At 48.3% G+C, this 13,152-nt stretch overlaps 1 protein-coding gene across 1 annotated transcript; it reads right to left on the bottom strand.

The window, feature by feature from the left end:
• Positions 1–3,730: 3,730 nt before the first annotated feature.
• Positions 3,731–5,187, bottom strand: LOC127310019 (probable indole-3-pyruvate monooxygenase YUCCA5). The gene has a single exon (XM_051340722.1). The coding sequence runs from the start codon at positions 5,101–5,103 to the stop codon at positions 3,853–3,855; it is 1,251 nt and encodes a 416-aa protein (XP_051196682.1). The 5' UTR covers positions 5,104–5,187; the 3' UTR covers positions 3,731–3,852.
• Positions 5,188–13,152: the final 7,965 nt, after the last annotated feature.

Below are 13,152 nucleotides of genomic sequence, written 5' to 3'. Positions count from 1 at the left end.
GAAGTGGCGCCAGTTAGCCATATACAAGTGGTGCACCATGTGGTGCGCCACTACTAGTTGCTACCAGTGGCGTGGTAGTAGTGGCGCACCAGGTAACAAAAAAAGTGTGCCAATAGTAGCCTTTTTTCTAGTAGTGCAAATACACACAGCTGCACACAACAAAAAAACAATTACATAAAATAAAAGTCACGCTACATTGACTAGTTCATTGTAATAGTGGACCAAACAGCACCAAAACAGCACCAGAAATCCATCAACTCCAAAAGCGTCCCCTTCAAGATGGGAATATGCACAATCACCGTCATTGCCCTAATCAATGACCATAGATTTTCACACCGGAGAAAGTCCGCACTGACAAAAAACAATGCCTTCAAGAAGGTTGTTGGCAAGCATAACTAATTAATGTCAAACCTTGGGTTTTCACCCTGCCAATTCCTCCTATGATGTCTCCCCCACTTGCCAATTCTGCCGCTATAAGTCATGAATCACACCGTCAAAATCCCTGCACCACTAGGACTCAAACCTCCATTGCCAATCCTCAGTTCACGCCTTCCATGTCATTCTCCACGTCTCACTTCACCGTGGAACATGGCTTGTCCAATGATGAAAATAGACTGCAGAGCTTCACAACGCCCGCTTTGAAACCAAGTGGTCAGAATAGAACATGGTTGCGCGTGACCGAAACACGATCCACTCCGGCAAACTCCAGGCATGGCATTCATTTGGAATGCGCCGACGTAGTCTTCCAGAACTCGGTAGTCATGCAGTTCGTCATCACGGTGTAAGTGAAATTCAAGGACCACCACCTTCATTGGAACCCTGGTTTACCACCTTCATGACAGCGTCTGTGGTTTACCATCTGCTGGATCTAGATTTGGAACCCTGGTTCCTCCAAGCAGTGGACAAGCTGAGGAGGAACTCTCTCCGAGCTGGCAACAAGGATGCACGTGGCGGCAACTGCTTGGTTGCATGGAATCTTTTCTGCTTGCCAAAGCACCTAGGGGCTTGGGGATTCACAACCTCAACCTTGTAAATGTGAGGTTGTGAACCAAGTGGGTTTTGTTCGAGAAGACGGATGCCTTTGTTGTTCAACGTGTATGTCGCCGTCCGTGTGGGATGGTTCCAGGCTACGTTTCTCGGAGGACCCATGGATCGGAGGCCAGATTGCCTCTGTTCTTGCACCGGGCGTCATTGAGCTTGTCAAGACGCGTTTTGTTTAAAGCGTGGGTCTGTGGAAGATGGCCTTGCCAGCAATTCTGGGTGTTGGTCATCGTTGACGACCTCTCAGTGGATGCAACGGTGCAGTACCTTAGGTTGTGGGAGGTTGTGGCATCAGTCCCAATTTATGACGGTGCGACACCTTCCACTGGAAGTGGACGGCTGATGGTGTTTTCTCATCACACTCAGCGCACAAAATCCTTTTGAGGGCACCACGGCACTGCCAGGTTCATCACATGTATGGAACACCTTTACCCCTATGATATTCAGGTTCCACCCCTTGGTTGGATCTCTGTTGGCGATGTTGGACGTGTTAGAAATATACCCTAAAGGTAATCATATATATGATTATATTTTCTTGTATCCATGAGTTGTTGTAATATTCTGTGAATATCTATATCACGCAACTTTTATTGATTGGAAAGTACCTGAATTGTTTGTGAAACTCTTTACTTATATGGTTTTCTAAAGTTGTCCCTAGTTGGAGTTCATGTGAGGAAACATGTGAATATTAGACTAGCACATCGATAGGTTGATGGCTATGTTTCGCAAGTCATAGACATGGAGATGTCAAACCAATGATGTTGACACATGTTATGAAAACAGGGTTGGACTGACCCAACACGAGACATGGCAGTTATACTTGAAGTTCTCTCTACACAATGTGTACGCTTTGTCTTTAGACCTGGGATTTTCGCATGTACTTGATGAATCTACCTACTTATGGGCTATCAAACGCTACACCGTAATAGGGTAGTTATAAAGGTCGCTTTCAGGTTTGTCCTGAAGCATGATGCAAGGCGTGGTCAATCAAAAGAAGGGAGTTTTCCCTCTCTTCACAGAGAGATATCTCTAGGCCCCTCGAGCGATCGGATCCAAAAATGCATGACCATGCTACAAATAGTTAACCTAATAAGGGATTCTGAATCACATGATCGAAAAATAGTGGTTAGCTTGGAGCTAACCAAATATCGTGAGGCAAAGGGAAAGGCATGTACACAACACTGTGATGGTTCGTCCGGTGTGATCTTTATGCGCGTTTAGGAGTTGGCATGTCTTGCTATAGGCCGCTACCAACTATTGTCCGTGTAGAAGTACTAGTGTCATGCCTATTCGCGTGTGAACCTATCAGTCATACACTTAAGAGGTCGGAAGCCTAATTTTGATTAGATCTGCATTATACCAAGTTTAGGGTACTAATGGGCCTCAAGTGTTGAAGCCCATCAGGGACACCTATATAATAGAGGGTGGGGCAAGAAGATTAGGGTTGAACTACTCCACCTAGCCGCCACTCCTCTCACGCCCCTGTTGCACGTGAGGACCTAACAGGGTACCTTGGAGGTGATGCATCTGTAGCAACTTGGACGAGGTAGCATCCAAGAGGGGGCTGCTCGTGGGACGAGGAGGAGGAGGAGGACGTAGCCGTGCTTCATTGAGTTCTGCATTTGCGCGTCTAGTGGTAGTCTTGCGATCTATGACTACATCAATCTTGGTTTACGCAGTCGAAAAATTTATTTGGCGCAAAATGTAGCCTACACGTATCCCTACTTTATGGTGGATAGGCTTCTACGATATGGGTTTTCGGTGCACACAACATGTCCCTTGTGCAGCGCGCCGCGGACGAGACCGTGGACCGCATCTCCTTTCTTTATCCATATACAATGGTGGTGTGGATTAGGGTTGCTCAAAAGATCCGCAAGCAAATTCCGTTGCCTGACCGTGGACTAGAGGAATGGTGGCCGGTAGTGGTTAACTCCCTGCCTGCGGCAAGGAGGATGGAGGTGAACTACTTGGTCATGTTGGTGCTTGGTTCGCTCTGGCTACGCAAAACGATAGTCTTCAACGATCACTGCACGCTGGTTGCTCGCACCATTGACTCGTTCATTGAGTGGCACTCGTGTGGTTACACTGCAGACATGGGCTGTTGAGAGACACTTAGCTAACCCTAGACCCCTAGTGGTCGCCATGGCAACCGTGGCCTTTGGCGAGGTGTGGCGGATGTTGTAAACGAAATTCTTCGGTCACAAGACAAGCATTAGTAGAGATTTACCAAGCCAAATTCAGAACAAATTAATGGTACGGATTCACCGGTTAACTCATCGTACGACATGTATAAGCTTAAATCAGTTCTTTTTCTACCGCATAAGCTTACATCAGTTAGACTGGGATGGATGTACGAGTAGAGAATCTAGGCCTCTCCAAAATTCACAGTATGCCAATGAGGGAAAGAGAAAGCGTAACCAAAAGTAATTAATGGGAGATGCATATGGTCGCATGTGTGGTGTATCATGGAGTAGGTACAATCTTTTATAAAGGGTGTACATACTTAATTCAAATACTTTAAAATTCTTTCTGTTTATAACTTTTAGGGATGCACACATGTACACGATGAAGTAACTCAAAAAGATGCATGGTCGCATGCATGTGTGGTGGTTTATCATAATCAATAAAGGGCCTGTGTTCTCTCAAAAAAAATGGAGTGGGTATAATCTTTTATAAAGTGTACATATACTTAATTCAAATATCTTAAAATTCTTTCTGTCTTAGGGATGCACAAGTTTTACACGATGAAGCAACGCAAACAGGGCGCGCGCGCTAGCTAAAGCTATTCACAAATTACTGTCAGAAGAGAGATTACAAGACGACGGAGATAGATCTCCTATAACACGGCCGGCCGGCCTTCTTTGTGGGCCTTGACTCCTCCTTCCAGACCTGGCAGAGGTCCTTGGCGATGTGCACGGCATCAGCGGCGGCACCGGAGAGTCCGCGACGTGCGAAGCCGACGGAGTAGAGCCCAAACTGGCCCTTCCAGCCGTTTGGGAACTCCGTCTTGGGGTAGCCGTCCTTGCCGAAGAAGTCCGTTGCCCGGAGCCACTGCGGCACATTGCTTCTGTAGCCGGTGGCGAGGATGACAGCGTCAACATGAACGGTGGTGCCATCGGAGAGCACGGCGTCGGAGTTCGTGAAGCGGGTGATGCCGGGGACGACGGTGATTTGGCCGCACCTGATCCTGGCCAGCGCGCCGGTGTCGAGCACCGGGGCGCGGCCGAGCGTGTGCTTGAGCGTGAGTGGGCCGACAGCCGGCCGGTGGATGCCGAGCTTGTCGAGGTCGCCGAGGACGAGCCAGGCGAGGAAGATCATGATCTTATCCACGAGCCAGAGAGGTAGCCACGCCAAGAGCAGCATGGCGAGCTCGAAAGTGGACTTGCCGAGCACCTCCCGCGGAATGACGTGCATGGCGTCGCGCACCACCATGAAGGGGTGGGCGCCGTTGTCGCAGAGGTCGAGGGAGACCTCCATGCCAGAGTTCCCGCATCCAACGACGAGCACGCGCTTCCCGTGGTAGGGCTCGCCGGACTTGTAGTGGCTGACGTGGGTGACCTCGCCGCAGAAGCCGCCGAGGCCGGGAATGTCCGGGACAACGTTGACGGCGTTCTCGCCGGTGGCGACCACGAGCCAGCGGCCGATGTACTCCATCTGGTCACCACCTGTGCTGGTGGCTTGCGCGTGCCAGAGGCCAGAGGTGTTGTCATAATGCGCGGACAGCACGGTGGTGTTGAACTCCGGCTTGATGTCGAACTTGGTGGCGTAGTCGACGAGGTAGTCGATGAACTGGCGGCGGGTGGGGTACTCCGGGTAGTGGTCGGGGAAGGGCATGCGAGGGAGCTCGCAGAAGTGCTTGGGGAGGTGCAGCTTGACGCGGTCGTAGGTGCGCTTCTGCCAAAGCGAGGCGATGCAGTCCTCGCGCTCCACCATGAGGAATGGCATGCCCTCCTCGCCGAGGCTGGCCGCAACGGCCAGCCCGGAAGGGCCTGCGCCGACGATGATTGGGCCGTCCACCGACACGCGACGAGGAGGGGTGAGGCTTTGCATGCGAAGCACCATGGTTGCTACCTCGTTTTCTTGGGTTGGAAAGGAACTTGGCAAGTGAGTAAGCTTGCTGGGTTTGCTCAAGCAGCTGGGTGATGAAAAGTGTTGACGCTACTATGTTTTGCATGCGGAGGTTCTTATCTTATATAGGAGCTGGTTGGGGGAAAAAAGGTGGGCTCGCTGAGTGGAAGTTGGTGGTGATTCGATTCGTGATTCGGGCTTTGCAAAAAAAAATTAAGCTGGGTTCATCGGACCGGATGCACCTCAAATTTAAAATGTTTCCAAAGCACTAATTTTTATTCATATAGCCCATGCATAGTACTACTAAAGTGGATCTGATCGATAATTAGCGCCCAAGGGCTTGCTTTTGTCAAACTTTATTTCAACTCGATGTGTCGAGTAAGCTACTGCTAATGATAATCGTTTTTCATTTCTAACCGAGTTTCAGAATTCAGACCTCCTGGTGCCTAATCATACTCTTGTTACACTGAAATTCCACCTGCTTTGACTTACATAATTTGAGCTTATGTCGTAGAGCATCTCCAATAGATAATTGAAAAACAAAAACCATATCATATAGGACACCCAAGGCCAAAATAAGCATCAACAGAAGCCCTACCACTATATTTTCGCTCCAATTATTTTTTGGGGTGGTCCAAATTTTATCTTTTGTATTGCAAATATACAACAGCAAATGCCGCGAAAAAAACTGGGGCACCCATGCGCGACCGCCAACTGTCAGTATCTGCCCAGCGTCCTCCTCTTCCGATTCCCCGCGCGACTACTTTCCATCGCCGCCGGCTGAATCCCGACCAAATCGACTAGGGATTGCTCCACTGCTGATCTACGGTTGCCCTAGCCTTGCCCGCCCCCTCTGGTAGCTTGAGATGGCCGAACCCGCCTTACGCTGCCGTGAAAATCCGCACATTGCCGAGTTGATTTAGGCCCGCCGCCAACCCCCTGCCACACAAAGCCAGTTGTCTACAGGGCCACACCACCCCGAAGATCGAGAGTCGATTTGGTGGCCGAGAGGTGTCGCGTGGCCAACCTCTGACAGGATCGATGGGTGCCACCGACCACCTCCGTCGCACGACCTCATCGCTCCGGCCACGTACTACGCAACCTCAACGCCCCGTAGACACTTCTAAGTCTCTTGCCACAAATTATTCGCTCTATTTGACTCACAGAGAGTAGAATAGTTATACAATATCCACCCCGTATCTTTACAATGGTACATGATTTTTATGTCCTGTAAATTTTTGTCTTACTTCAGAAGTCAAGAAGAACATAATAAAAAATAGAAATGATGTGAAAAAATCATTTACGCGACATAAAAAATACTACGTAAAATACGCTTTATAATGACTTACACACTGTGTTTTTTATATCAATTTTTTTTTGTTGTGAGTCAATATTAATGTTATTATTAGTATACAAAAAATATATTTATGAATGTAACCGGAAATTCAATTTGACTCCCGGGTGCGTATGCTCCCTATACCAAGAAAATATATTTCGAACTGTCAAAAAAATTTGATAAAAAATTCTACATGTACATCTCCGCAATATATGTTCGTTCGTCAAGTTTCGAGAAAACCTGATTTTTTTTGTCTATATAGAAAAGAGAAAATTTATGTTGTGACAAGCCTTATTTTTAGCACCGAATTTTATCTTCTTTACACACGCCACAAGACAAGTCGAATTTTCATGAAATAACTTTGTAGGCGTGTAGCACGTGAAGATGTACGTGCGAATTTTTTTTGTTTCAAAATTTTTAATGTTTCAAAATATATCTAAGATGCATTTCACAATAAAGGGATCATATGATCCCATTTGTCAAAATAAAGTAATGGTGGGCGTAAAATAAATTTTATGTACCCTAGATGATGCTGAATAGGGTTTCTATTGGATTTTATTTGTGTTTTAGAATCATTTAGATATGAGTTCCCTGATATTTTTGCCACATGTGTTTGCAATTGTGAATATAGGACGCACGGTGTGGTGCCCTATTTTACATCATCTGGAGTTTTATATATGCCCTATTTTACATCATCTAAAATTGGTACTTTTTTTCGTGCCCTAAAAATTGTACAACTAAACAGTGATGCCCTATATATAATACATTATATTTTGGAGATGCTATAGTGCAACAACCATAGATCAAAATATCAAAAGTGGAACAGAAAGAGAGATATCGCTTACGTGACATCGATTTGGTCCAATCTTTCAAGATGCAACACCATCTTAAAAATTCATTTATGAAAACTTTTAATTATGCAAATGGTACAAAGCAACCTGAGGATAGGGCAAAGACAACCGACAAGTACTGTATTAATAAGCAAAACACCTACCGCTGAATCAGATGTAACTACTAGTACCCAAAAAACATCCGTGCGACGGTGCCGATATTTGGGCGGCCAAATTTTCCAACAAAGACAGGTAACCCATCATTCAATAATTGCTCCTGATTGACGATCATCATAGTCTAATCTGAGTTGGTGAAAATAAGAGACAAAAAAGGATAGAAGCACTTACCAACTTCGGTCTTTTTTTGGACGAGGGAAATATATTAGTATCAAGTGGATATCATATCAGTTTCACCCAGGCTCTCCGCTAACACGATATAAAGAGAAAGTCAAGACATTAAGAGTGCACACCACCAGATTTTTACAAAACAAAACAAAAATCGATCAACCAAATAACATTAGAGGTGCTCCAAAAGGATGCTTTTGTAAATGGAACGATGCACGACACCGAGGTCGCTAGATTCAACGACCATGGAGATCAGTACATAATTCCTGCCCTTCAGTTGCACTACGAGTGGATTGAATAACATTTTCTTTAGTTAACACAGGGCATGTGATGTTAGTTAATAAAAACACGAGTTTTGAGTATTCACTCAAGCTCCGGACAATACCTTCAATTAGGGAACTTCATGTGAACATCGTTAAACCAACAAAAATCGGACCTAGAACTTTCACCAATAAAACTCGAGACCTAGCACTAAAAGAGTGTCACCAGACCAAAATTTCTCTATGCTGCCACCTCATCACAAAACCGCTCTCACGCATACCTCTAATGGGACATAGCCACACAACTGAAACCATGCATGCACAACATGTCGCCAACCTGCGCCTAGAAACGCCCGACATCAACACCGATCACCAAGGGCATGTCCACGGAGTTTTAGTAGGCCAATCACGTGAGGCATGTTGGACAAAGTCTGAACACATACCTCAAGCAAAGTAGAGTCAAACACATACATGGGCTATGTCTAGCACTCCACCCCTACACCTAGCAGGGAATGAACAAACATTAGGGTGCACCACCGGTAACCTCCATCATAGGCTGAAGACCATCGACCTTGCACTCCATAGAGAGTACGCCTTCGACGAGAAATGGAAAGATTTATCGTTGTCGTCGCCGCCGGGCAACGAGAACAAATGAGGTCCACTAACACCGTAAATTTGAGACCAGAAGGCCTCCGCTGTTGTTGACGCCCAGAAAGGTTGTTGTGTTGCCCCCGTAGCCGCATTGGCACAACTTCCCCCTAGACAAAACCAGGGCCACCACCATAGTGCCCAAGGTCCTCGTCCACACCAAGTGGCAGTGAGAGCCTGGTTGGAAAGGAGTTGCCCAACCAAAACCCCCTCTTGATAGTGCGGCTATATATCCTATAATCCGGTCTCCCACCAACTACCTTGAGACCGGTAAAAAGAAAACCTAGTAAGGTCATACCTTTTCCTTGAGCATCCCACTTGACCTTGATGATGACACTTCATGCTTCATTCAAGACAGAATGCTTTGTGAAGACTCATAAGTTGCTCCCCATATACCACTATGGGATAGCTTCATTATGGCATGTTTTCACAAGTTCATTTTCACCAAATGTATGGCAACCTTCACGCATGATATTCTCATCCTAAACTTTTCCTTCTCAACCTTGATGATGTTCATACTTGATGCCATTCTCTCATGGGCTATATGATATCATACTCTTGATGCATACCCATGGAAAGATACATAACCTAGGTAGACAACACAAATCTAAATATATAGTGGGTTAGCTCATGAAACATAATTGACAAGGATTACCATCCACAAGATCACACGATCCAAAGTAGTACAATCTTTATGCTTCATGTGTTGATCAACTTGAATTCAATCTTCATTCTTAGTCTTGGTCAACCTTGTATCTCTTCATGTTCTATCATAATATCTTGATAATTCATTGCTTAACACATAAGCTAGAGAATGGCTAACTTGAGTTCTACAAAGAACTCCATATTCATTTCTTCTTCTTAATCATATCATATTCTTCTCCTCAAATCGATGATCCTGATGTCAATACCCAAGGTATAACTTTATCTTCATAGCATCAACACTTGAATCCAACAAATGGACTACAAGAATTACCTATGAAATATTCCATCATATAAACTCAATGAAAATATTAGTCCATAGGGATTGTCATTAATCACCAAAACCACATATAGGGGCAATGTACCCTTACAATTGGCTTCACAAATGTAGCCCATTTCGGATAGATGCCATCCGCAAGATAGTAGCCCATGTTGTAGTTGCAGTTGTTTGCTTGAAACACCATCAATGGTGACTTACCATTGGAAAGATTGGGAAAAATAGGTGATTGTTGGAGAACATTGATATCGTTGCAAGAACTAGACATAAAAAAGCATGCCATATCCATGTCTCCTGATCAACCACAGCATCAAGAATGATAGTGGAATTTTTCGTGTGCCCTCTGAATTGTCCATAATATGTTGCAGGGCAACTCTTTCACCTTCAATGCATGCAATTAATGGAGCCGAGCATACCTTGGAACCCACATGCTACGTTCTGCACCAACAGCCGGTACATGTCTTGAGCATTACTGGGTGCTATCAAGAACTCAGGCCCAAACATCTCAACCATCGCCACTTCTAAATGTTTGATGCACTTAGAGATCTGGCTCTTACTCATTGCCAAGTGATCATCGACAGGATTTACCGAAATACCATATGTCATTATGTACAATGTGTCGGTGATCACCTTTTGGAAGGTGTTATGCCCAAGATCTTTGGCGCAATTCCTCCTCTGGTTGAAGAACGAGCTTGACACACTCTGCATGCAATGTGCCTAAACAAACCGAGAGACATCTGTAACAAGCAACAAAAATACCTCTCGGGATACACCAGATTGTCAACTAATTAGTTGAGCATTAGGTTGTGGTATGCATCAATTCTTCTTCTTCGGATAAAATCATGGCGACAGAACCACCATGCTTCGGTCCGGTGTTCTTGTGCATGAACAAGATCGTACCAATGTTCTCCTCTTCCTCCATGTCTACTTCTCATCGGAGACATAGTTGAACAAAACCATCTACAAACACAATGATGTATATTACAAAGTGCTTTTATATTACAACAACATTTTTTTATAATAAATAAAAAATGAGACGTTACCTTTGATACCTTTTATCAAATATCTTGCATGCGCCGAGGCGAAAATCCACCGGCGGTGGAGGGGCGGTCGCGGCATGGTTGAGGCTTCGACGCTGACTGTGGAGGGCGGCTTCTCCTCCATTGCAGCAACTCGGAGGATGGCGGTAGTCGCTGAATCGGGTCACGGTCGTGCGGTGTTTACCTTTCTCCATTGAGGACAACAGCAGCTCGTGGGAGAGGGAAGGGGAACCTCCAAAGCCAGCAAGAGGGGAGGGGGGTGGAGGCAAGTCGGAGGTCCTTAATCGATCATTGGTCACGCCATGGCGAGCCGAAATCTACCGGTCGTCGCGTGTTGTGTCTGACAATTCAGATCAGTGGCGGGGGCAGGTGCGGCCATGCGGAGCGGTGGATGAGGGGTGGGCAGGGCGGCGTAACCGGGCGACGCCGATTGAATGTCCTGCGGCTCGATTTGGTCGTCGTCGGCGGTTTATTAGCAGTAGGTGGATGCCACGTGGGCTGGAAGGGAAATGAACGCTCACGTGGTGGTAGGGGGGTCACGCGCTACCTGAATTAATTTGTTTGTTTTGCATCACCTTAGATGTGATGTATGTTTAGAGCATCTCAAACAGGCCGCGCTATAAAATCCGCCAGTATGCGCAGTGTGCGGAGACGAAATTGGTCCTCCAGCAGGCGCGCTACCCGCCGTGGCGCTGCAAAAATATTGGTGCGCGTGGTTTTTTGCACTATCCGGGGCGCCATATGTGACGCGTCGACAACAGCTGGAAATTTCACCTCGCTCCCGGGCCCTCCATTTCCCCACCTGCGCCGCCGCACGATTCCGCCACCGGCCCCGCTCTAGCTCGCCGCCGCATCGCATATGCGCCTCGCCCGCGCCTCCTCCTGGCAGTTTCGGCCGCTCCGCCGCGCTGTACCGATCCGCCGCCGCCACCGATGGGCACAAGGCCGATGCTTCCGATGGCACTTCGCCTCCTCCTCTTAATTTGTAGCGGCGAGCTTGGGCGGCGTCCATGTCGTCGAGCCTACTATCAACATGGCGCAGCCAAGATGCTCGCCAGTTAGCTCGCAAGGTATGCGCCTCCACCGGCCACCATCATTTTGTCGATTTTGCTACTAGCTAGTTGTAGTGAAGTCATTCCATATGTATATTTGTTGATTTATCGGACGACGAGTACGACATAGAGGAAGAAGAGAACATATCCATACTATTAGCATACCGCGCCGTTAGAGCATCTCCAACAGGCGCGCTATATAGGCCGTGCGGCATAAAAACGTCCGATATAGCGCGCGCGGGAGGGAATGTGGCGCTCCAGCAGGCGCGGTAAACGGCGCGGCGCTGTAAAAAATTTAGAGCGCACGGCGTTTTGCACATACCGGAGCGGCATATCTGGCGCGTCGGCTACAGCGCGCGGCAACGCTCGTCCAAGCGCGAAAAATCCCCCGCGCTGAAACTTCCTCTTCCGCGTCGCTGCCCCGAGCGCCCAATCCGTCGTCTCCGCGTGCCGTCGGCGATCTCGACGATGGACGACCCCTCCGGCAACCCGCCGACCCCTCCCTACTCTGTCCCACCCTCCACCGCTGCCACTTCCGCCGCGCCACCGCCAAACCCTAGCGGCGGCACCGACGACGGCAACCCAACGGCTGCTGCGCGCGCGCTCTTGGTCCCGCCGCGCGGGGCACTGCACGCAGGCGCTGCCGCGGCGCAGATGGCCGCGCAGGGCACCGGCAACGCGCGGCCGCGCCGAGGAGGGGGAAGGCGCCGTCGAACAAACGGCCGCACCTCGGCCCCGCCGCCGTCGCGCCGCCGAAGAAAGCGAAGGCGCCCGTCCCCCGCCGGCAGCCTCCTCCTCCGGCGCCGAACCAGGCGCCTCCTCCTCCTCCTCCTCCGCCGACCCAGCCGACGCCTCCGTCCGGCAACCGCGCGGGCCAACATGAACACTTCCACTACCGGCATGTTTGGTGGAGGCATGTTTGGAGGAGGCACACCGACGTTTGGAGGAGGCATGGCCGGCATGGGAAGCATGCCCATGCCCACCATGGGAGGCATGGCCGGCATGGGAAGCATACCCATGGCCGGCATGGGAGGCATGGCCGGCATGGGAGGCTATGGAGGCATGGCCGGCATGGGAGGACCAAGCTATGGAGGAGTGTTTGGAGGGACCATGGGAGGCTCGGTGAGTGGTGTGTATGGGAGTATGGGAGCACCACCGGGAGGCTTCGTGTCTTCCATGAATGCTACTATTCCTCCTTCAGCCCAAGATGACGAGGAGGAAGAAGAAGGTGTTGACTTGGAAAATGCGGAAGTGTGATATGCATTTGTGATATGCATTATGTGTTCCACTTTGTCCATTTGAACCATATGTCGTGTGTCATTGTTGAACTACGTCATTTTATGTGTCGTTGTTGAACTATGTGATGTTGTTGCACTTTGTGTCATTTGTTTCATGAATTATGTGTGTTTATTTGATCTTTGTGAATGCAAAATAGTCTAGAAATCTGTTTTCCGCGCCCGCGCGCGCTGTATTTTGCCGCGCCTGGCGCAGGACCATTTTTTCAGCCCGCGCACGCGCTGCATATTAGCGCGTCCGGCGGAGGAAAAATCGGC

The sequence above is a fragment of the Lolium perenne genome, chromosome 6, assembly GCF_019359855.2.
Source record: "Lolium perenne isolate Kyuss_39 chromosome 6, Kyuss_2.0, whole genome shotgun sequence".
NCBI classification, from domain to species: domain Eukaryota; kingdom Viridiplantae; phylum Streptophyta; class Magnoliopsida; order Poales; family Poaceae; genus Lolium; species Lolium perenne.
Note: the sequence above shows the minus strand (reverse complement) of the source record. Positions and strands in the feature narration are given on the sequence as shown.

Excerpts from the sequence above, each read along its gene's own strand:
- LOC127310019 (XM_051340722.1), bottom strand. The coding sequence starts at position 5,103 with ATGGTGCTTCGCATGCAAAGCCTCACCCCTCCTCGTCGCGTGTCGGTG.